Below are 24,771 nucleotides of genomic sequence, written 5' to 3' on the forward strand. Positions count from 1 at the left end.
GTCTAGGGGATCTTTTTCCCTCTGAAATAGGGTTTAAAATCAGGCTGCTGGAGGACAGATTTTTTTTTTCCTGGACAGTGCTATTTGGTTGCTCAAATAATATTTTATGATTAGGCTAGAAGTGAGCCGCTCAGTTATTCTGAACTGGTCCTTTCCATTATCATGTAAGTAATGAGTCAGGTGGACCTGGGTTCGTCTGTGTCTTCGCTGTGTGAGTTACGTGAGTAAAGTGGTCGTATAAATAAAACAATAATGCATCTTACCACTGATAAGAGTCAGAATCAACAAACAAAATCATGTTTATTCTTAAACATTTAACTAAGGGAATCAGGGTTCTTTATCATTAGAGAAGTGCATTTCAAGTAAAATTTTACTTTTCATAATACTTATCAAAATGTATATTGTACCCTTAAATTTATAGTCAATTGATTTTTGATGAGAGTGCCGTGACAGTCGAATGAGGAGCCCATGATGTTTCTAGTAGGTAGTTCTATGGTAACTGGATATACACATACAAAAGGTTGGAGTTGGACCCTTGCCTCACACCATATAAAAAAATGTACTCAAAATGGATCATCAGCCTTGGGGCACCTGGGTGGCTCAGTGGGTTAAGGCCTCTGCCTTCAGCTCAGGTCATGATCCCAAGGTCCTGGGATCAAGCCCTGCATCGGGCTCTCTGCTCGGTGGGGAGCCTGCTTCCCTCTGTCTCTCTCTGCCTCCCTTTCTGCCTATTTGTGATCTCTGTCAAATAAATAAATAAAATCTTTAAAAAAAAAATGGATCATCAGCCTAAATATAACAGCTAAACCTATAAAACTCTTGAAGAAAACATAGGAGGAAATCTTCATGACCTTGGATCGGGCAATAATTTCTTAGCTATAACACCAAAATCCTATGCAACAAAAGAAAAAGACAAATTGAACTTGGTCAATATTTAAAATTTCTGTGCTTCAAAAAACACCCTCAGGAAAATAAAAAAACAATGCACAGAATGGAGAAATGTTTACAAATTGTGTATCAAGAGACTTGTATCCAGAAACCCAGACTTATAAGGAACTGTTGAGACTCATTAGTTTAAAGCCAAATAACACAATTTAAGTGGGTAAATTATTTGAATAGACATTTCTCTGAAAGAGAAATGATAGAGAGTGGATGAGCACAAGCAGGGGAGCAGCAGGCAGAGGGAGCGCAAGAAGCAGGCTCCCCGCTGAGCAGAGAGTCCAACAAGGGGCTTGATCCCAGGACCCTGAGACCATGACCTGAGCTGAAGACAGACGCTTAATGATTGAGTTACCCAGGTGCCCTGAGAAGGGGTTTCTTTAAAAATAGATTTCATGGGGCGCCTGGGTGGCTCAGTGGGTTAAGCCGCTGCCTTCGGCTCAGGTCATGATCTCAGGGTCCTGGGATCGAGTCCCGCATCAGGCTCTCTGCTTGGCAGGGAGCCTGCTTCCCTCTCTCTCTCTCTCTGCCTGCCTCTCCATCTACTTGTGATTTCTGTCTGTCAAATAAATAAATAAAATCTTTAAAAAAAAATAGATTTCATTTATGACAACATTTTACTTGATGTATTATTTTTTAAGTAAGCTCTATGCCCAGTGTGAGGCTTGAACTCAAGACCCTGAGATCAAGAGTTAAAACCCTGTACTGACTGCCAGCAGGGGACTCCTCTGGAGATCTATTTTAAGGTCACCATTCACACACCGTCTTGGCAACTGGCACGTCCAAACTCTACAGGGCAGGCTGGAAGCATGGAGACCAGGGGAGGGTCAAGGAGTGGGAGGTCAGTCTGTTTTCTTACTAAGGCCTTCAGCTGTTTGGATGATCCCACCCACATTATGGAGGGTGATCTGCTTGACTCACAATTTAGTAATTTAAATGTTAATTTCATCTAAGAATTAACCTTTACAGACACCAGCTCTATGTGTACTGTAAGCGAGCCAAGTTGATACAGAAAATTGATCATCACCAGAATTCCGTGTACTAAAACCCAAAAAAGAATGTACTTTTTGGTATGTGAATTATGCCTCAGAAAGTGTTATCTTGAAAGTGTAGTTACATTGTTTTAATCAGGCATATGTTAATCAAAATTATAGTGATTACCCAATGCAAAAGAAAAATTCTGATGCTGATGCCTTGAGTCTTACACTGAAAGGTATTTTTTCTTATTTAAATTCAGTTAATTAACGTGTAATGTATCATTAGTTTCAGTGGTAGAGGTCAGTGATACATCAGTCTTACTGTCATACCCAGCGCTCCTTACATCGCCGTCCTGCCTTCCGGCCCATCACCCAGCTTCCCCGCCCCTCACAGGTACTTTTAAATATGAATTGAAACACTTATGTGTGGATTAAGGGCATAGGTTCAATGAAAGAATTTAAGCATGAAAACATACGTAATATTGAGACAAAACCCTCAAAACCTTGGGCACTGAATCTGTAATGACCGTTCTTGGTAGACATTTCACATCTCTTGTCCCAGTGTATTGCCAAGGCAGGGGAGAATTTGTACAAGCTTATGCCTCATTTCCTCCGTTTTGCCCAGTGCGCTTTTCCCCTTTACTACGTCTGCTTTGTATCCTTTGGCTGTTGAATGAAATGCAGCTGTTAGCCAGCAACCCTGAAGGTGGCCTTGGGGGCCTGCACACCCCTGCGAGTCGGACTCGACGGCTTGCTCCCCACCCCCATCTTCCAGCCGGGCGACCTGAGCTGCGTCGGCGCGCGCGCTGCCTCTCCGCATCTCCGCGTGCCGCGCTTACTCCCAGCCTGGGCTGTGAGGATCAAGGAACATTGGCGTTGCACTTGACACGGAGCGAATACCCTTTCCCCTTGATTTGCTGTAAGTGACAGTGAGAAGGGCAAAGCCATCCCATTCATTTCTAGAAAGCAGGTATCTGTAGAAAGAAGGAAATCATAAAGAGTGGAAGTCGATAAGATACTGAACAGACAGTAAGGAAACAAGTTCAAAAAGTGCGACAGAATCGAAGCTCTAGAAGCGGCAAACGGCAGCAGGTAAGAGGCCACGCGAACCATCAGGTTGGTTTTGTCGGTCCTGACGGTCCTGCGGTTATGAAGGGGCTGGTTCGGAGATGTTAGGAATAACTTCATGCCAGTTCACTTAGCAATGTATATGAAATGGGTAAATCCCTTAAAATATAGCTTAACTGAATTAGCTTAACTAATTCAAAAAGAAATAGAATTTCAGAATGTCTGAATAGCCTGTGTCATTTAAGGAAATTTAGTTCTTTATCAAATCCTACACGTAAAAAATGGCAGAACGAAATGGCTTCCATTGTGAGCTGTTCCATCACTGAAAAAAAACAACGCCAGCCGTACACGAAAGCTTCCAGAAAGTGGAGGACACTTCCCCAGCTTACTCTGTGAGGCTAACATAATCCTGGTAAAGAACCTGACAAAAACTCGATGGGAAGAAACAGCTACAGAAGGAAGTTGAGCATAGACTGTGTAGACATGCAGGCAGGAACTCTTGGGGGTAGAAGGGCATTTCCCCGGTCGCACAGAAGGCATCGCAAGTGAGCATTACAGCTACTGGTGAAGTACGCAGTGTGTCCTCCTGAAATTGGAAAGAAGGTCAAAACGGCCACCCTCGCTGCTTCTGTCTGCGTTACTCGGGATACTCCAGCCGGCGCAGTAAGGCAGGAGATGAATAGGAGTCATAAAGTTTGGGAAGGAAGAAGTGAAACTGTTCTGCTCACACATTACGTGATGATTAAATCCAGAGAAGTACCCCACAGCCTGTTACAGCCTTTTAGCACAGTTACTGGAAACAAAAATCCGTATCTAAGAATCCACTCATATTCTCACAAAATAGCCTGCCCTTACCGTACCGGCCGGCGAGGCTGGTCCTTGGTGTTTACCCAGAGACGCTGAGAACTGTCTGTGTGATCAGCTGCGCCCGTGCATTGCACAGCCACTTTGCTCGTGGCTCCCTAAACTCAGAAGCTACCGAGCTGTCCTTGTCGGCGAGCAGTGAACCAGCACAGCCAGGCGATGGGATGTTACCCACCACTAATACGAGATCAGCTGTCAAGCCCTGAAAAGACACTGAGAGACGTTGAAATCATTGTGCTGAGTGGAAGAAACCAGTGTGGAAAGGCTACATAGTGTATGGTTCCACCGTGTGATGTTCTGGAAAAGCCAGAACCATGGAGACATTGATAATAGCAGCGGCTGAGGGTAAAGTAAGGATGGGTCCACAGAGCAGAGATTTTTAGGTCAGTGACGCTCTTCTGTATGACACAGTAGTGGTTGGATACCTGTCATTACTACATGTCTCCCAGCCATAGCATGCACAAGAGTGAGCCCTCACGTAAACTGTGACTCCGTGAGAATGACGCATCTGTGTGGTTCAGGAGCTGTTAACCAGCGTGCCGCTCTGGTCAGGGGTGTCGGCGACGGGCTAGGCCGCGGTGTGTGGGGGCAGTGTGTATTTTGGAAATCCCTGTCTGTTGCTCAGTACTGCTTTGAACCTAAAACTGCTCTAAAATATAAAGTCTATTTTTTAAAAACAGTGTAATAAAACTGAAGTAATTAGAAATAAATTTATCCAAAAATAGGCAAAAACTTTATACTGAAAATTAAAACATTTATCAGCGAGATTAAATTAGACCTAAGTACATGGAGAAATACGCCACATTTAGAAACGTCGTTACATTCCATGCAGGGTAGCTTGTGACCAGCAGACTCTTCTGTAAAAACGGATGAGCTGATTTTTCTGAAATTTATATGGAGAAGCGAAGAACCCAAAACATGCGAAGTGATCTTTTAGAAATGTCTTCTTGTTGCCCCAAGACTTGCATTATCGGCCAGAGTAATTATAGAGAAAGTTTAAACTTTAAATTAGCTTTAGAAGGGCATAGGTAGAGCACACAACGTTTGATCTCAGGGTCATGAGTTCAAGCCCCATATTGGCATAGAGCCCTCTAAAAAAAACAGTAATAATACTTTTTTTTAATAAATAGGGGTCCTTGGGAGGCTCTTTTGGTTGGGCATCTGACTCTTGGTTTCAGCTCGGGTCATGAACTTGGGGTCTTGAAATTGAGCCCCATATCAGGCTCCGTGCTGAGTGGAGTCTGCTTGGGATTCTCTCTCACCCTCCCTTCCCTCTGCCCCCTCCGCCCCCTGCTCACGTGCTAAGATAATAAAGTGACGTGCCAGTAGAACTGGTCTGTGGGACAGAGTAGATAGCCCAGAAGGAGACCCACATGTTGTGGTCGTTGCATTTGCGTGCAGGCACCAGAGCCACCGAGCAGGATGTGCTGCGGCCCGTGCAGCCCGGGTGATGTCCGGTGCCAGCGGCTCAGCTCTGACACCGGCCTTGCAGCAGGGCCAGGCTCAGCCTGGCGCGGGTCGCAGGCTGAAATGTAAATGCCAGAATTACGAAGTTTCTAGAAGAAAGCATAGGATATCTCCACAACCTGCGTGTAGTCAAAGGTTTCTTTCTTTTTTTTTTTTTAAGATTTTATTTATTCATTTGACAGGGATAGATCACAAGCAGGCAGAGAGGCAGGCAGAGAGAGAGAGAGGGAAGCAGGCTCCCCGCTGAGCAGAGAGCCCGGTGTGGGGCTCAATCCCAGGACCCTGAGATCATGACCTGAGCTGAAGGCAGCGGCTTAACCCACTGAGCCACCCAGGTGCCCCTAGTCAAAGGTTTCTTAGTGGGACACAGAAGGCAATAGCTACAAGAGAGCACTGATAGATTATACCTTGGCAAAATGGGACGTGTTCAACAGAGACAGTGTTATAAAAACAGAGCACAAATTGGGAGAAAATACTCAAAAACTGTGTATCTTGTGTATACATAACGAACTCTTGCAAATGAATTTTTTAAGTTTATTTTTCATTCTTTTATTTTTTTAAACACACAACCCAATTTTGAAGTGAAGATTTGAACACACTTTACCAAGAGAAATGTATACACTGCCAATAAGCACGTGAAAAATTCTCATCCACCATTACTCATCAAAGAACTGCAAACGAAAGCTATCATGAGTTGGCATAACCACAATGTTTACAGACAACTGTGGGAGAGTAAAATGGCACCACTTTTTTTTTTTAAAAAGCCCTGGCAGGGGCGCCTGGAGGGCTCAGTGGGTTAAGCCTCTGCCTTCAGCTCAGGTCATGATCTCAGGGTCCTGGGATCGAGCCCCGAGTCCAGCTCTCTGCTCAGTAGAAAGTCTACTTCTTCCTCTCCCTCTGCCCTCCCCTGCTTATGTTCTTTCTCTCAAATAAGTAAGTAAAATCTTTAAAAGAAAACTAAAGCTCTGGCAGCTTTTATAAGAGTAAACAAACCTACCAGAGAGAAATCAGGACATACGTCTGTAAGAATGTTCATGACACCGTCATTCGTCATGGCATAAACTAGAGATAGTCCAGATGTCCGTCAGCACAGCGGACACACGGACAGTGCGTTCCTGTACGGACTATGAGCAGCAGCTAACAGGGAAAAAGATTAGGATTGACATGCTTTCGCCTCCTGGAAAATGAAGTAGGTATACTTTTCCCTGTTCTGATAAATATGAGTAAAAATGTCTTATTATAATGTCATGTTCTCCATATCCTATATAAAAAGGAGTCTCTAGGGCCGCCTGGGTGGCTCAGTGGGTTAAGCCTCTGCCTTCGGCTCAGGTCATGATCCCAGGGTCCTGGGATCGAGTCCCGCATGGGGCTCTCTGCTCAGCAGGGAGCCTGCTTCCTCCTTCTCTCTGCCTGCCTCTGCCTGCTTGTGATCTCTCTCTCTCTGTCAAATAAATAAAATCTTTTAAAGAAAAAAAAAGGAGACTCTAAAAAGTGGAGAGGAGGAGGCAGACCAACTAGGATTGAGGGTTCAAGTCCTTGGAGTTGTCCTCTCGCCTCGTCATACTGAGGTAAAACCTTGAGGAGCCACCTGGAAATGCTGCTGGGCGCAAAACACGCCCGTGAAGAAAGGCCTGCTTTCTGCAGCGAGGAGTAGGGAAGAGTCAGCCTCGCAAGATGGGAAACTTTTAGACCGTATCCTCCGTCCTCTGGTCAGACACGGCAGAAAAACTGTTCCCTCCCCACAGGTGCCCGTGGGGAGCCTCAGCTTCCCTCCCCAGTCGGAGGTAATGGGTGTCCCACCGTGGTCCACCAGCCTGTCTGATAACAGGGGAAGGCCACAGGAGTCGGGACTTCAACCATCCTCCAGTAATAACCCGGCCCCTCCCACCATCCCCCAGCAGTACCAACCTACCAGCACTTGGGTCTCAGTGGAGGTCAAGTGGGGGCCTCCGAACTGGTAGTCCCTAGACATCTGACTGCCTTCTCTTGCTGGAGCGGTTTTGGGAAAGGCCAGCCAAAATAGAAGGTTTATGTAAAATTCAGAACCTGGTAACATGATAAATGTCTAGGTTTAAAGTGAAAATCGTATGTCATACTAAGAACCAGGGAGATCTTAAACAGTTTTTTATTAAGATTTTATTAATTTGAGAGAACAAACCAAAGAAAGAGCACACGCATGAGCAGAGGCAGAGGGAGAGAGAGAAGCAGACTCCCCAAGGCGGGGCTTGATCCCAGGACCCTGGGACCATGACCTGAGCCAAAGGCAGACGCTCAACTCACGGAGCCACCAGGTGCCCCTTAAACTGAATTTTAAAAGGCGATCGTGGGCACCTGGGTGGCTCAGTGGGTTAAGCCGCTGCCTTCGGCTCAGGTCATGATCTCAGGGTCCTGGGATCGAGTCCCGCATCGGGCTCTCTGCTCAGCGGGGAGCCTGCTTCCCCCTCTCACTCTGCCTGCCTCTCTGCATACTTGTGATCTCTCTCTGTCAAATAAATAAATAAAATCTTTAAAAAAAATAAAATAAAATAAAAGGCGATCGGTACATGCCAACATCAGGAGTTTAGAACCACCCAAAAAAGACCTTAAAGCATTTAGATTTCTTTTGTAAAAACTATCCCCCCCCCCCCAACACACACACACTCCAGCAAGTAATGAATACGCGTGAAGCGCAGAAGCAGCAGAAAGCCTCAGCACGGAGAGGGAAGGGAGGGCCAAGTCGGAGTCCTAGAGCTGGAGGACGCAGCCAAGGCTTAGGGGCGCTCTTGGCAGCGAGATGAAGGAGGAGGAAGAACCCAGGACCGTCTGAGCGGGAGAGAGCGCGGACCTGAGAAGACCAGAGCCTGAGCCGTCCCGGCCACGGGCGGGCCTGTCCTCCGCGTCCCGAAGGAGGAGGGAGCACGGAGATGAAAACGACTCGGGTGGGTAATGGCTGGAGACTTCGCAGGTTCGGCAACGGACACAAACCTCCATGGAAGTCGACGACGGAGCCCAGGGGACGCACCTGAGGAGACCCCTGTGCGACGCACAGCCTTGTCGGAGCTCAGCCCGCTGCAGACCCGGCCACTGTGAGTCGCAGAGAAGTGGACCCCTGCCCGTCAGCAGAGGGCGGTTCAGACGGTAGGGGAGTGCTGGCCTGCGTCCAGGGAGATGGCAAAACGTTTTCCAAGTGCCGAAAGAGGACGTGTCTAGCCCGGCGAAAGAATCCTTCAGGAATGAAATGGGAGTCACCGCCTTCCTAGAGGAAGGAGAATGTCTAAAGAAGTGTTGCCAGTAGACCTCCCCTGGGTAAGGGAGGTCTAAACAGGAAAGAAATACCAGAAGGAACAGTAAGTACATTTATGGGCATATGTGGTAGGCTTTCCTTCTCCTTGGGAATCTCCCAAGTAACTCTTTAATAAATGAAGCACAAGGTGCTACTGTTTCCTGCTCTTCGCTGACTCCGCGGGCTCGCCGGTTTTCTCCAGACGCCTCCAGCATGTCTCAGGTATAAAGCATACCTCTCCTGGCTGCAGAGGCTGAGTTTGACAAAGCTGCGGAGGACGTTAAGCACCTGAAGACCAAGCCAACAGATGATGAGATGTTGTTCATCTATGGCCACTACAAACAAGTAACTGTGGGTGACGTAAACACAGAACGGCCTGGGCTGTTGGATCTCAAAGGCAAGGCCAAGTGGGATGCCTGGAATCAGCTGAAAGGGACTTCCAAGGAAGACGCCATGAAAGCTTACATCAACAAAGTAGAAGAACTAAAGAAAAAATACGGAATATAATGGACCAGATTCAGCTGCCAGCAGTGCATTTCATCAAAACTGATCTAATGCCTTGTTTTTCTAATACTGTGGATCACATGAAATAATGCAAATAGCCTATTAACCTCAGACCCAAAGACCATGCAGGGCATGGCTCCAACAGAAGTGGGGGCTGCCCTGGGTTCCTGACCTGCGCTGAGTAGTTTTTATCCATAGACCTATTAGAAGTGCATTTGTTACTTTAAATAAATAAATAAATAAATAAATGAAGCACAAAATTTTAACACTGCTGTATTTTTTTAAAATGCACTGAGGCATAATTCACATATCCTACAGGTCACCCATTTAAACATACAGTGGGTTTGGGTGCATTATGTCATTAATACTTTTAACTCGTCGTAAGATATGCGTAACTTAGAATTTGCATTTTCCATTGAGCACGTTCACATTATTGTGTGGCCATGACCCCATTCCTCTCCAGAATTCCAGAATTTTTTCATCATCCCAGAGCAGAACTCAGTGCCCATTAAATGATAATTGCCCATTGCCCCAGCCTCTGGTAACTGCTGTTCTTTTGACTATTTGACTATTTAGGCGTCTCGTATGGTGGAGTCATTACAATATTGTCCTTTGGGGTCTACCGTATTTCACTTAGCATAATGCCCTCGGGGTTCTTCTGTGTTGTAGCACGTGTGAAGCGTTCGCCCTCCGTCTCCCCGGTACCCACGCTCTGTATTTTGTTTATCCCTTCATCCGCCGACAGATGTCTCTCTGGTTTCCTCCTCCTTGCAGCTGTGAATAATGCTGCTGTGAACCTTGGTTTACCATTCTCTGTTGAGGATCCCGCGTTCAGTTCTTTTGTGTGTGTGCCCAGCGGTGGGGCTGCTGGCTCCTCCGGTGCGTCTCCGCTTGATTTCGGGAATGGCTGTGCTGTTCGCACGGCGGCTGCTCCACCTTCACCGCCACCAGCCAGTCTCGAGACCTGTGTCCACACGTCCTCAGTAATGCTCGTCACTTTGTGTGACTTTTCCTAGTAGCCATCCCGGTGGGTGTGCAGCAGTGTCCCCTGTGGTTCTGATTTGCATTTCCCTAATAGTGACCCTGAGCAGCTCTTCACGCGCTCTCGGCCATCCGTCTATCTGCAGTGACGTGTGCTCGGGGCTTGTCCACTTTTGAATTGAGTCATCTGTTCCTTGTTGAGCCTCAGGAGTTCCACACGGATCCTGGGTATCCGTCGCTTATCGGATATGTGATAAATAGACTGTATGACGTGGACAGAGAAGAGCACAGAATGTACAAACGTGGAAGCAAAGGGGACACATTTCATTACACCAACTACCGCGCAGAACGGAGCGGCTCTAGTAATCAGGGTCGAATGTGGTTGTGGACGAAGCTGTGTTAAAGTTACAGATTTTTCAAGTGGAGTTTAAAGTGAGGCAGGTGGGGGGCGCCCGGCTGGCTCAGTCAGTAGGGCATGCGACTCTTGATCTTGGGGTCACGAGTTTGAGCCCCATGTTGGATATAGACCTTATTTGAATAAATAAAACTTAAAAAGACAACTGAGGCAATGGTATAAGTCGGTTGAGAGAATTCGGTTTCAGCTGAGAGAAGCGGCGCGCGGGGACGTGAGAGCACGAGGAACCGGTTGTACTTAAGGAACTGTTGGTCCGGCCCTTACGGAAAATGTATGGAGGATCCTCAGAAAAGGAAAAATAGAGTGATCATGTGGTCCAGCAGCGCCACTTCCGGGACCGTATCCAAAGGAAACGCAAACACTCGCTCTGACGTCTGCCCCGTGCCCACAGCAGCGTCGTCTGCGGTCGGCAGCCGTGGAAGCCGCCGGACAGATAGAGAAGAGGCAGCTCTCCTGGGCTTTGTTTGAAAAGAGGGGAAGAGAGAAAAAAGAGAAAGAGTCTTGCCATTTGTGACAACATGGATGGACCTCGAGGGCATCATGTTCGGTGAAATAAGCCAAAGACAAATAGTTCATAGTCTCCCGCGCATGTGGAATCGGAAAAGCAAACTCAGAGAGGGCACCTGGGGCGGGCGCCTGGCTGGCCTGGTCGGAGAGCACGCGAGCCTCGCTCTGGGGGTTGTGGGTTCGAACACCATGGTGATGTAGAGATGACTTGAAAATACAATAATAACAAAGCAAAAATCTGTTGTAAAAGTGGGGACTGGTGATCAGCTTTGTGGTTACCAGAAGCAAGGAGCATGAGGAGGGGTGACGGGTGAAAGACGGGCCGCAGTTGGAAGCCGCACGCCAGGCCCGCACAGAGGCTGTGGGGCACAGCACGGTGACCGCGGCGAACCCCGCTGCGGCCCCGTCGCCCTGTGCACCGTAGGCGAGCCCCGTCCCGGGTGCACGGACATCACAGTGAGTCGGAGGGGAGATGAGTTAGCTGGTGTGCTGGGGAGAAAGGCAGGAAGGGGAGATTGTGCGTAGGAAGAACTTAATTCCAGAAACAGTGGAGGCAGCAGGACTTGAGGGAGCACTTGTCCTGAAACAAACCCGCAGGAAAGGGTGATCTGCTGCTTCACAGGGTTGAGAGAAAACAGTGGGGACACACCGCTGGCTCTGTCCCCAGGAGCAGGTGACGTGATCTCAGGGTTGTGAGTTGGAGCTCCACGTTAAGTGTAGAGCTTACTAAAAAAATTTTTTAAGTTTTTTGAAGATTTTATTTGTTTACTTGACAGATCACAAGCAGGCAGAGAGGCAGGCAGAGAGAGAGGGGGAAGCAGGCTCCCTGTTGAGCAGAGAGCCCGATGTGGGGCTCGATCCCAGGACCCTGATATCATGACCCAAGCCAAAGGCAGAGGTACAACCCACTGAGCCACCCAGGTGCCCCAAAAATGTTTAAAATCTTAAGTAAATGAATAAATAAATGAGAACAGTTGGGGCTGTAAGTCCAAGCTCATGCCATAGGATACATGTTTGCGCTCATTCATTCGGAAAATACTTGTTCGATACCTGCTTTTTGATCACTCAGTTTCCTAGAGGTTTGGGACACACCAGTAAGCAGAACAGATGAATATCCTTGCTTCCCTGGGGCTGACAGTTTTCCACTGGGAAGAAAAATCCCACTGTCCATGTCCACTGGGTCGCACCTATGTTCCCTCAGGCTGACAAAACCAGAAGTTCAAATTCTACTTGTGATTTGTTCAGTGAAACTTAAACAGTTTCCTATAAGTATCCTTGATCATTATTTATAACCTCCTTAATGGCACACATTTCACTGATACACTATTCCTTTCAGTGAAATAGTGCTACAGGGTTTTTAGGGGAGGTCCCGGGACACTTGACACAGAACAGGGAAGACAGCCTGAGTGATTGCTGTCGTCGGTCGATACTCCAAGCCAGTGCTCAGGTCGTGTGTAGACCAGGTGAGCGTTAGCTGAAGTCAGTCACTTTATTCTTGGTTTTAAAAAAGAAAAAAAAGCCAATAGGGACACCTGGGTGGCTCAGTCGGTTAAGCCTTCGGCTCGGCTCGGGTCATGATCCCAGGGTCCTGGGTCCGGTCCTGCGTCATCAGGCTCCCTGCTGGGTGGGGAGCCTGCATCTCCCTCTGCCTCTGCCCGCCGCTCCTCCTGCTTGTGTGCTTTCTCGCTCGCTCTCTGATGAATAAGTAAGTAAAATCTTTAAAAAAAAAAAAAAAGGCCAAGTTTTTGTCAAATTTTAAGATCTCTTCTAGAAAAGGGCATTGTTACTTTTCTCCTTTCGGTTGGGAACTGCCCTCACCTTCGCGACGCGCTCTGCCCGGTGCCCTCACAGCGGACTGCGCCGTGATGTTCCGCCTCGGGGTCCGCTGTCACTTCCTCCTGTCGGGCTTGACTTCGTGAAAGAAAATCTCCGTGACTTCCCCCTTTCAGATTGCAAGTTCAGCACAGGCTTCTGAGCTTCTGTAGTGTCTGTCCTCTTGAAAATGACTTCGTTGCACAAATTCAGTTTTCTTTTTTCTTTTTTTTTAAGATTTATTTATTTGAGAGAGAGAGAGTGAGAGAGCACGAGAGGGGAGAGGCAGAGGGGGAAGCAGACCCCCCGCTGAGCAGGGAGCCCGATGTGGGACTCGATCCCACAACTCCAGGATCACGACCTGAGCTGAAGGCAGTACCTCAACCAACTGAGCCAGCCAGGCGCCCCTATTAATTTATTTTAGAGAAAGAGAGAAACCAGGGGAAGGGGCAGAGGGAAAGAGTATCCAAGCCAACTCCCACTTCCAAATCGGGGCACCACGTCACAACCCATGAGACTGTCACCTGAGCAGAAACCAAGAGTCAGATGCTAAACTGACTGAGCCACCCAGACACCCCAAGAAAGTCTTCTTTTTTTTTTTTTTAAGATTTTATTTTTTTATTTGACAGGGATCACAAGTAGGCAGAGACGCAGTCTGAGAGGGAGGGGGAAGCAGGCTCCCTGCTGAACAGGGAGCCCAATGCAGGGCTCGATCCCAGGACCCCGAGATTATAACCTGAGCTGAAAGCAGAGGCTTAACCCACTGAGCCACCCAGACACCCCGAAAGTATTCTTTTTTAAAATTTTTAAGATTTTTATTTTTTTATTTGAGAGATTGGGGGGGCAGAAGGAGAGGGAGAAGCAGACTCCCCATGGAGCAGGCAGCCCAGTGCGGGGCTCAGGCCCAAGACCCTAGGATTTGACCTGAGCCAAAGGCAGACGCTTAACCGACCAACCCACCCAGGTACCCCATTGAGAAAGTATTCTTTTTAAAAATTTATAATGTTAAATTTAAATCTTTTTAAAAATTTATAGTGTTAAATTCTCTAAAAATTATAAAGTTATAATTTAAAGAATTATAACTTCGGGGGGCACGTGGGTGGTTCAGTGGGCTAAGCCTCTGCCTTCAGCTCAGGTCGTGATCTCAGGGCCCTGGGATGGAGCCCTGTGTCAGGCTCTCTGCTCAGCAAGTGGCCTGCTTCCCCCCTCTCTCTCTCTGCCTGCCTCTCTTGACTACTTGTGATCTCTGCCAAATAAATAAATAAAATCTTCAAAAAAAAATTTATAACTTACTGGCTTCTCCCTCACTGTTTTATACCTTCTACAGAAAACACATTAGATACTGCTGGCAAAAAAAAAAAAAAAAAGGAGTCAATTCTTTACATTAAGGGGTTTATCATATCTGCTGAAGATCAATTTTGTCTTTTTAAAAAATTGTATTTATATTGTTAAGAAACAATACATACTAGCAAAGCAATTTGTAGAGAAGGGTATGAATTATAGATAAATCTCCCCCTACCAGAGATATAATAACTTAATATATACCCTCTCAAACTTTTTCCTTTATAAATATGTCTTCCAATAATTTACTGTAAAATTTTTCGGTAAACAAAGGCCTCTGGGCGCCTGGACGGCTCGGTCAGTTCAGCAGTCTACTTCTGGCTCCGGCTCCGGTCTTGATCTCAGCGTCCTGGGTACAAGCCCTGGGTTGGCCTCCACGCCGGGTGTAGAACCTATTTAAAAAACGTTAAAAATTAAACAATAAGCAAAAAATTGAAAATACTCTGTAGTGAATGTGCAGTATCCCATCACTAAATTCTGTCATTAGCATTTGAGTTGGATTTATGTATCCGTCCGCTAGTCCACCTGAGTTTGGGGGGCGCGCCACAGTAAATCGCAGACAATGATACACTTCCCTTAAATATTTCAGCACTTATGTCAGAACCAAGGTCTCAGGGGCAGAGGGGGAAGGAGGAGTCTCAAGCAGACTTCCCACTGAGTGTGGAGCCTGGTGCAGGGCTCCAGCCATGACCCCAAGTTCGTGACCTAAACCAAAACCAAGAGTTGGCTGCCCAACCGACTGAGCCACCAGGCCCCCAATTTTTTTTTTTTTTTTAAGATTTATTTATCCGTTTGAAAGAGAGATTGAGCACGAGCATGGGGAGGGCCAGAGAGAGGGTAGAGAACCTCAAGATCCCGTGGGGCCAGTGAGAGACTCGTGGCCGCACACCCCGCTGAGCCACCGAGGCACCCCACGAATAGCTCTTAAATGTTTCAAAGTGTCTTTTTCTTAATGAGTTCATGCCCTATTTTTTCTTTTTTTGCAACTTGGAGAATGTTTCCATTTGAGTAAATGTGTATCTCATTTTATCTCTCCAGTTGCGTATTCTTACCTGAATGTACCAGAGTTTGCTGACCTTTGACTTCACATGTTTCCGCTTCCTCACGGCAGACTCTGCAGTCATGCGTTCGGCTTTGCTTCCCTGCGCAGGAGACTCTGGTCTGCTACCAGGCGCAGACCTTGTCTTGTGTTACTCTAACTCCACAAGTTACTTCTCCACAATATACCTGTAATCCATGCTCACGTGTCTTCAGATTTGTCAGATAAACTCATTACACATTATGTGTTAAATAGCATATTTTTATGAGAAATAACTTTTCCAAAGAAATATTCCATGCAGAAAGTGACTTTATTTTCTATTTTTGCAAATTTCATTGTTGTCTAGTTTAATATAAGTCAACTGAATTTTCTGATCCATATTTGCAGTCTCTTATGGTGTTACTTTGGCTTAAGTACATGAAGAAATCTGTCTCCGTGTAGGTAATAAGTATGTTATAAAGGATAGGATAGGAGTATTTAATAATTCAGATAATTCTTCTTTGACACTCTAGCAAAATATGAGTGTAATAGTTCCTTAGAGTTGCATCATAGACTATGAAATCGGTTAACTTTTTGTTTTCTGTTCCATTAAAGTCCATTGGTCTCTCTTGGCATTTAAATGGATTCTCTACCCAGGTGTGGTGTTCCCACTTCACGTGTTGGTCCTTAAGAAGTTCCGGTTCCCTGAACAGTGTTGCGCTTGCGTTCCCTGCGTGCGTCCACAACCGTTCGCACCGGTCAGTCCTCCCGCTTGCTTTAGGAGGAAAGTTTAAAGAAAACTAAAGATTCTTGTGGTTGGACACACGTTTTCCAGACCTCCCGTATTCACTTCAAACTCCGTTTTATCGCTGGAAACAGAAACGTTCCGTTGTTTCTTGAAGTAACAAGCTCACTTCGCTCGTCCTCATGCTCTGAGTCCGAATGACCGGAGTCGCTCGGCTGCGCTTTCACAGACACGGAGCGCGTTCCGGGGAAGAAGCTCGTCCAGCTCGCGTGTGCACAGGCACGTGCTGGACTCGGCCGCCCAGGGAGCGGCCCGGGTGCTGGCTGCATCCTTCCGGGCACCTTGCAGAGTAGCCGCGCTTTTGGCTTGTGGGTCAAGACTTAACACATGAACTTTTGAGACACTGGCATGGTTCATGTCCATCAGTTCCGTTCTTCTAGTACAGCGTGCCGCTTGCCTCGATTCCTACTGAGATGCCAGTGGTCTTACTCACCATTGCTTTTACAGCATTGGGACAAACGTCCGCGTAGTGAAGATGGCGTGTAACGCCTCAGTGATACCAGTATAGCAGTAGCTGCATGGTACTTAGTGGTAAGACGGTCTTTGCCCCTTGGGTCCCCTGCATTCACAGAACATTGAGAACTGCTCGGCTGGAGTCGGTCAGTGATAGGGTGAATACCCAGGTAACAAGGAGGTTAGCTTCCTGCGAGAAGCAAGTTTACTAAAGGGCAGAAAGGTCAGAGTGAGGAAGCTGCAGCGTCCTCTTCAACGTAGAAAGGGGCTTTTGACTTTTACGAGCAGTACTTCTTGGGGGGGTTAACATCATAAATTTGAATGTAGATACTCTTGAGTTATTTAAATTCAGGGACTCCTATCTTAGAAAATCTTCCCATTTTTACAGACAGTCTCATAGTATGTATAATAATGTTGGAGAACAGCTGCCAGATGCTGTAGTTAATAATTTTAATACTACAACAATTGTTAGTTCTAGTTGGCTTCATAATGACCGGTGTATTTTTGGTAGTAAGTTTGCCGTGTTCATTGTTCTATGTAGGCTGCTCTCAAAACATGCCCTCAGCCTTTACCACCTGGAGCACAATGGAATAGAGAGTAGCTAAAATGAAAAATCGGTGACGGAAAAGTTCCTAAAATTAAAAATTAAATGTTTATTTTTTCTAGTCAGTACGTATTAGATCTTGTGGCTGTTTGACCCTTTGTATAAATAGATACTGAAATTGATAGTATTTCTTTGTTTCAGGAAAGTATCTGAGGCAAAAGAGAATTGACTTCCAGCTCCCCTATGACATCCTTTGGCAGTGGAAGCACAACCAGGTACCGGGCCGGCCTCCTCTCTCAGGTTTCCTTCTCCGGGGCGGGCGGGGGGGAGTGCGAGCCTCGGTCCGCCTCCGTGTTATGCTCTGTGCCCTGTGCTCTCATCTTAGGAAGTATCGAGACTGTCCCTGTGAAGGTTAGAGACGAAGAAAAATGAATTTGCATCCATATCTAATGTGACCTCTTTGCCTTTACTCATACTTCAGAATAGCAGTGAGTGTCTGCTTTCCTGGGCAACTTCTGTTTCTGGTCTGCACTTCCTCTGTGGTAGCAGAGCTCCGTGCTGTGAGGCTCCTGTTGGGTGCACATCCCAGGAGGGTTGCGACGCGCTGCCGGCAGCACTAAGAAATGTCAGGCTTTATTTGTGTTGGCTCCTTCCTGTCGTTTGGAATTTATTTTTCACATACAAAGGAGACTCTCCTACCAAAGGAAACAGGAAAAATGTTTAACACGCATAGGCTTTTAAAAGATCTTTATGTTGGGAACTAAAAATGGGAAGGCGCTGTTTTTCTCTGCTTCTTCTCTAATGGAAAAGTTTCCCCTGGCAATTTTTGTAGTTAGCCATAGGCCAGGCCTCATGTTGAGAACAAGCATCAGGAAATAGAAGTTGTCATACAAAGGAGGTGAACAGCTCCTGACCTTTGCCAAAATTCCACCAAAGTTAGTTTTGGAAAGCCAGAAGCAGTGGACATTCCCCTCTGCGTTCTCTTCTCTTGGTGGCCTCTCTCGAATTCTAAGAGGATCAGTTTGTTAGATATCTGTCTCCAAGTTCATGACCGTGAAGGAGACAGTGCTCCGACGGTCCTGCTGAGAAACGGAGGTAGACTGCTTTGCGCGGGTCAATCCGTCCTCTCCGAGGCTACAGTGCCGCTGTCGTTGTCCTGCCTCTTACTGGACAGCACTGGCCAGCTGATCACCCCTGTCTCATACCTTCCTTTTTTCCTTGTTGTTGTTGTTTTTTCCCTGAATGCCTTCTTAATTGCAATGAGACTTTCCTTTCCTGCCTTCCCTCTCCCCTGTATTCACTAAATTAATTGCCTTAATTAAAATGTGAAAAGTGTTTTTCTGGAATACCCACACTGAAAAGGCCATGGTACTCCTCTTTTTAACTTCATGTGCTAGCCAGACCATCTCAGCAAGCCCTCTGAGTGTTTTCCTTTCTTTTCATAGAGGCAAAGTGAGTCTTAATGTATCCAAAAGAGTAGCCTCGGCCTGCAGGGTGGTTTCCCCACGGGGTGGTTTGCGTGTGCGCCCGACCACAGCGCGCACATATTCCCGGGAAGCTCTTCCACGTTCGTTCTCTTATTGAATCTGTTTCTCTCGTCCTGATCCAGTAAGTCACTTCTTATTTCAGGGTAAAAAGTGATAGCACCAAGAATTTCCCTCAAGTGTATCCAACCCAGAAAGTCTTTCTTAAAAATATTCCCATACAAGCAGAGCATGTGAATAATTTCTTATATTTTTAGTGATTGATGCTGCTGTCTGGTATTCGAAGTTAAATGCTATATCTAGATTTTTCTTTTTTTTTTCTTCTAGCTGTACAAAAAGCCAGATGTCCCACTATATAAAAAAATCCGTTCAAGTGAGTAACTTGAGAGCTATTTTTTTCTGCCTTTATATCATCAGTGTTCTTCTTAGCCTAGCACTTAAAAAATTTCCTCTATGTTCACAAATTACTCTTTGCTGTCTTCTCTCGAGATGTCTACGTTGACGTCAAGCCCCTTTCTGGTTACGAGGCCACCACGTGTAACTGTAAGAAGCCAGAGGATGACTCCGGGAAGGGCTGTGTGGACGACTGCCTCAACAGGTACCGTACTGAAGTGACTTCTCTGAAAGCACGGGCTTCGGGGTAGATGACACTTCATTTGGAGGGAAAAGTTAAGCTCTTTTATTTCCTCTCTTGAAGTTGCACAAAGCTATATAAAACCTAATTGACGTGTCTTGGGCTGGTTCGGCAAAGTACCATAGACCTGGTGGCTTAAACAGCAGAAATTTGTTTCTCACAGTTCTGGAGACTGGGAAGTCCAAGGTCAAGATGCAAGTATTTGATGTCTGATGAGGACCCACATCCTGGCTTACAGACAGCCACTTTCTCCTTGTATGTTCACATGGCCTTGCCTGAGCGCATACTTGTGGAGATAGAGCTTTCTGTTCCTCTTCCTGTAGGGACACTGATTCCTGCGTGCAGTTCCTGTCCTCATACCCTCAGACAAGCCAGCTGCCCTCCCAAAGGCTCTGCCTGCAAATCACCATTACACCGGGGGCCAGGGCTTCAGCTGTTCATTCTGGGGAGACACAAGCATTCAGCCCACGACATAAAGTATTCAGGAAATTTTAGAAAATTTCCTAGATCTCCGTACGTGGTAGCCATAACCAGGGAGCGAGGTAGGATGGCGACGGTGAGGAGGAAGAAAGCCGTGATGTACTCCGAGGGAAGACCGGGCTGGTGAGCCACTCGCGTTCGCTCACAGGTGCACATGCGCTGACTAGGCCAGTGGCTCTGATGAAAGGTGTCCGTGCTGTCGCCAGAGGGCGGGTCTGGGACTGGCTAGTTTGGTGATCAAAACTGTGATTTTACTTTGGGGCCATTGAATTCTAAATGACATGGAGATTTCAAAATGGAAATGTCTGATGGAGACCCAAGAATGGAGATCGAATTTGTTGGGTTTTAGTTATATATGCAAATTTATAGTAAAAAAGAACCAGTGAACTTGACATCAATAATTCCTCTTCTGGATAGTTTTCCTGGCCAAAGACGACTGCTTCCCCAGCGTCTGGTCAGCTGTCCTGGGGTCTGCGGGAATCCGTGTTTTAAGGCCTACTGGAGCGTCCTGCTCACCGCGCCGTCGGCCCGTCACCGTCTTGCACACGCACGCGCGGTTGCCGGGTCACAGCTGCCGGCCTGGTCTGTGCTGTGCGCAAATTGTGCTTTACTCACAGACCTTTTATATGTATGCTTTTTTTCTTTTTTGATCTTTTTTTCTCTTTTTATACATATACACACTTTATGTGCATATGTGTATTATGTGTGTCGGTGCGGTCCACAAGCTCACCGTTGTTAGTTCGCTTACCTTCCGCAGGTTGACATGCCCAGTTCGCGGCCCCTGCGCCTCGCCATTCTGGTTATTCCCAATGTTTTCTATTCAAAATTGCGCTACTGTGAAACTGTGTGGATTCCTCTTTTTATTTTTAACCCTTAAGGTGTATCCTGAGACGAGTTATCTGTACAGACTACATGAACGTCTGTGCCATTCTTCCTGCATCTCGTACTGACTGTACACGGTGTACTGACTGCCCAGCAGCTCTCATGACGTAGTGCAGTAATGTGCGGGATCACCACCGGGCGTGGATATACTCACGTCCCTGTAGTTCCCTCCTTTAGGCAGTCACATCTAACTTCATTTTTGGTGCTTTAATAGTTCATTGGTTTAATGTTTGGGACTATATGTCTTTAAAATTGCTTAAATTTGCATTCCTTTCTATGCTAACATTACTGTTTTTTAATATGATACTGTATTGTCTACGAAATTGCCGTGGTATAGCTGCCATCACATTGGTGAGTTCCTCTCTTTTTCCCAGTAGTCTAATGAGATAGGTAATAGTTTTATATTTTATAAATGAAGGATTTTAGAGTTTGGATAGTAAGTTGCCCATATTATATACGGCACTTAACTGATAAACAGAATTTGAACCCACGTGTGTTTGATTCAAAACTCATGTTCTTTCCAATGTATATACTGTTTATTGCATAAGCTGTTAGTCTTTTAACAACATAAAACTGAAATCTGAATGTCTGCATTTCCATAATTATGTTGGTCATCTTACGTCATTTTTTATATAAAGAATTTTATTTATTTATTTGACAGAAATCACAAGGAGGCAGAGAGTAAGAGGGAAGCAGGCTCCCTGCTGAGCAGGGAGCCCAATGCAGGGCTCGATCCCAGGACCCTGAGACCATGACCTGAGCTAAAAGCAGAGGCTTTACCTGTGGAGCCACCCAGGCACCCCTGTGTTGCCTTTCTTTAAAAAAAAAAAAAGTCAAATATGGTGCTGCCAACTTTGTGAGACTAGAAACCCTATATCCCTACAGACTCATGCATCTAATGAAAGAAGGGGAAAATGCACAAATACCTAAGAAAAATGAAAATATATTATTCAGTGGATGCTTCCATATATATTTAAAAGTAACCCACATAAAAATTTAGTTAAATGAAAGACCTGAAATGTCTTTCCTGTCTTAGTAGTCAAGGCATTGTAAATATTTGTGGGGAAAACTCAAAGGTCTGTTAAGATTCAGTTTTATGTCTATGTAAGGCTCATGTTGCCCAAAGGAAACTGAATTCAGGATGGTCTTAAAAACAAGTAATGGGTTTTTATAAAATATTTTTAGAACATGGCCTCCTCTCTTCTAAACACTTAGGAATCATCAGCATTGTTTATAAATTCTATAAGACCTTTCCTGCTTAATACTTGTGTCTGTAGGGGCGCCTGGGTGGCTCAGTAGGTTAAAGCCTCTGCCTTCGGCTCGGTCATCTCAGTGTCCTGGGATCGAGCCCCGCATTGGGCTCTCGGCTCGGCAGGGAGCCTGCTTCCCCCTCTATCTCTCTGCCTGCCTCTCTGCCTACTTGTGATGTCTCTCTGTCAAATAAATAAATAAAATCTTTAAAAAGAAAAAAAAAAACTTGTGTCTGTACACCATCCATATTGAACCCATTACTGCTCCAGAACATTCCACGTTCCCTAGAGCAGAGTCTTATAATTCATTTCAAGCTGCTTTTCAACCCCGTGTCCATTTGTTCACAACACGTAGAGAGCCCACCCTCTCAGCGCTCACAACAACAAACATGTTGTATAACAAAGCCAAATACTTAAGGGGAGATAAAGCGGTATTGCCCAGGAAGCCTTGTAATGCCACTGGAAGTGCTGACTCCTGAGTTTACAAGACACAGACTGAACCGCAGGGTCCCCGGCTAACCCGTGGGGGCCCTGTGCGAGCGCCTTTGCGGAGAACAGTTACTTCCGCTTGTCCCCACAGGGAGCATCTCCAGGACCCTTCACCTTGCTACAGAAGAGCAGGAGGCCTTCAAGTTCTTCGTCCCCAAAAGCAGGGAGGGTCCTCTCCCATGCGTCCAAGGCCCACTCCTTCCTGACCTGGCACGATTTCTAGCAGGACGATTTTTCATGTGAAAACCGGTCTCTACTCAATGGGAGATGGTCTGACCTCCGTAGCTATTAAGTCAGTCTCACTAGTACACTTGCCAGTGACTCTTAAACATTAAATCTCACCAGGTGAGGGAAAGCTTTCTAATCTAGGTCTGCATCGGGAAGGAGAATTCTCTCGTCTTACAGTGAACGGCATTCTGTAGCTAAAGTGAATGGCATTGTCGTAGCCGGCCGGCTAGCTCTGGGCTCGAGCCTGCCGCTGCTGAAGTTAACGGCAGTTTGTGCTGGAATCAGCGCCGACGGGTCATGGTCTGCAGCACGTGCTTTCACATTGTGATCCGTTTGCAGTTTTGTTTTCCAGACACGATAACTAGAATATGTTCTATGTTTTACATAAAGGGCTTATCTTCTTTTTGTTTTTGTGGGGTTTTTTTGAAGATTTTGTTTGTTTGAGAGAGACAGAGATAGCGAGAGAGAACACAAGTTGGGACAAGAGAGGGAAGCAGGCTCCTCGAGGGAGCCCGATGCGGGGCTCCATCCCAAGACCCTGGGATCATGACCTGGGGCTAAAGCAGCTGCTTAACTGACTGAGCCACCCACGCGCCCCCAAGGGCTTATCTTGATAATTGAAACAAATGGAATATGTTTCAGTGCCTTCGATGGAAACCACAAATTTTCAACAACCTCTAAATGAGTGTTCTCCAAAAGAAATTTTTAAAAATTGATTTTAAATCTCTTTCATCTCAGCACTCTGTTACATTGTAGTTCTTTTATCCACATAAAGCTTATTGTTTTGTGTGTTTTAAGGTGTGATGAAAATTCAGGTGGGGTATTGTGAAGAGGGGGTTACAGTTGAAACTATGAGCATGAACAAGCCTTCCTCTTTTTTTTGTATTTAAATCCAATTAATTAAATGTAGTGTCTTACTAGTTTCAGAGGCAGAGTTCAGTGACTCGTCGGCTGCATGTCACACCCGGTGCCCATGATGTCTTTCATGGCCGTCACCCAGTTACCCCAGCCCCCCATCCTCTGCGAATGAGCCTTCTAAAGATAGGAGGAACAGGAATGTGCCATGGGAGGGAGAGGGGGGAAAAAGGATTTCTGGGATTTTTCCAAAAAAAAGAATTCGTTATTGGAAAGGTGGGAAATCCGTTATCACAGAAGATGGAGGAGGAAAGCATTTTGAGGCTCAGTGGGTGTCAGTCGCGTTCACGGAGCAAAGAATTCACTCGAAGAATGAAAAAAGGTAGCGAATTTGGCCGTAATGTAGTGTCTTTCTCACAAGTTCAGCTTAGAGTCTTGAATTAAATAGTCTGGTGGTCGGAGTTTTCTCTGCTTCACTGCTTATATATGTGATTTCACACTGTTTCCTGACCTTTAGAAAAGGATAATGTTTATTTGAAGAATGGCTATGAAAGTACTTTATATTATAAAATGTTAAATGCTTTCTCAACACGATTTGTAAGTTACGATGTGGATGTGTGTGTGTTACATGAACTATCATGTGATACTCTGATCTGCCACCTCATTCTTGATCTCCTTTCTTTTAATCATGTTCAGCAGCCTTACTATGATTCCAAACCAAACACCAAAACTAAATGGCTTCTCTGAAAGATTGAGAAATACAAAAAAAGGAAAGCAGTTAGAAGACGTGTGCATACCAACTTTTCTCTCCTCTATTGAGAGGTTTTTGCTTGTTAATTTGCTAGAGGTTGTAAGTTCAGCTAGTACAGAGATTGGAAATGTTTCCAGTATGGAGATGTCATTTACACTAATGAAATGTAAATTTTTTTTTTTAAGATTTTATTTATTTATTTGACAGAGACACGGCAAGAGAGTGAACACAAGCAGGGGGAGTGGGAGAGGGAGAAGCAGGCTTCCCGAGCAGAGCAGGGAGCCCGTTGCAGGACTTGATCCCAGGACCCTGGGATCATGATCTGAGCTAAAGGCAGACGCTTAATGACTGAGCCACCCAGGCACCCCCATGAAATTTAAAATTCTTATAAAACAACAACAGTGCAGGGGCACCTGGATGGCTTACTTAGGCTAAGTATCTGCCTTCAGCTCGGGTCACGATCCTAGGATTCTGGGATGGAGTCCCACATCGGGCTCCCTGCTCAGCAGAGGGTCTGCTGCTCCCTCTGCTCCTCCTGTCCTCCACTCATGCTCTCTCTCTCAAGTAAATAAAATAAAATTGTTAATATTTTGAGAGAGCAAGAAAGAGAAAGAAAGCACAAGCAGGGGGAGTGGCAGAGGCAGAGGGAGAAGCAGGCTCCCCACTGAGCACCACGCCTGATGCAGGACTCAATCCTAGGACCCCGGGATCATGACCTGAGCCAAAGACAGATGCTTAACCAACAGAGACACCCAGGTACG

General features: G+C 46.0%; 2 protein-coding genes and 1 long non-coding RNA gene across 7 annotated transcripts in view; 2 read left to right on the forward strand and 1 right to left on the reverse strand.

Annotated features, from left to right (window-relative positions):
- The window catches only part of ASH1L (ASH1 like histone lysine methyltransferase), a 174,162-nt gene that overhangs the window by 122,264 nt on the left and 27,127 nt on the right, over positions 1-24,771 (forward strand). For all 5 annotated transcript variants that reach the window (XM_082703453.1, XM_082703455.1, XM_082703457.1 and 2 more), the window contains 3 exons: positions 17,159-17,232; positions 18,769-18,814; positions 18,931-19,039. In XM_082703453.1, coding sequence (XP_082559579.1) covers positions 17,159-17,232; positions 18,769-18,814; positions 18,931-19,039 — 229 coding nt within the window. The remainder of the gene's footprint in view (positions 1-17,158; positions 17,233-18,768; positions 18,815-18,930; positions 19,040-24,771) is intronic.
- LOC309850201 lies at positions 1,171-5,437 on the reverse strand. The gene is made up of 3 exons (XR_014304131.1): positions 2,756-5,437; positions 1,551-2,722; positions 1,171-1,343 (listed from the first exon to the last, which is right to left on the reverse strand). It is a non-coding gene; the product is annotated as an uncharacterized lncRNA (long non-coding RNA).
- LOC309850146 (acyl-CoA-binding protein) lies at positions 8,716-9,329 on the forward strand. The gene is made up of 2 exons (XM_082703700.1): positions 8,716-8,799; positions 8,830-9,329. The coding sequence occupies exons 1-2, from the start codon at positions 8,791-8,793 to the stop codon at positions 9,082-9,084; spliced, it is 264 nt and encodes an 87-aa protein (XP_082559826.1). The 5' UTR covers positions 8,716-8,790; the 3' UTR covers positions 9,085-9,329.

The sequence above is a fragment of the Mustela nivalis genome (genome assembly GCF_964662115.1).
Source record: "Mustela nivalis genome assembly, chromosome: 16".
NCBI lineage: Eukaryota > Metazoa > Chordata > Mammalia > Carnivora > Mustelidae > Mustela > Mustela nivalis.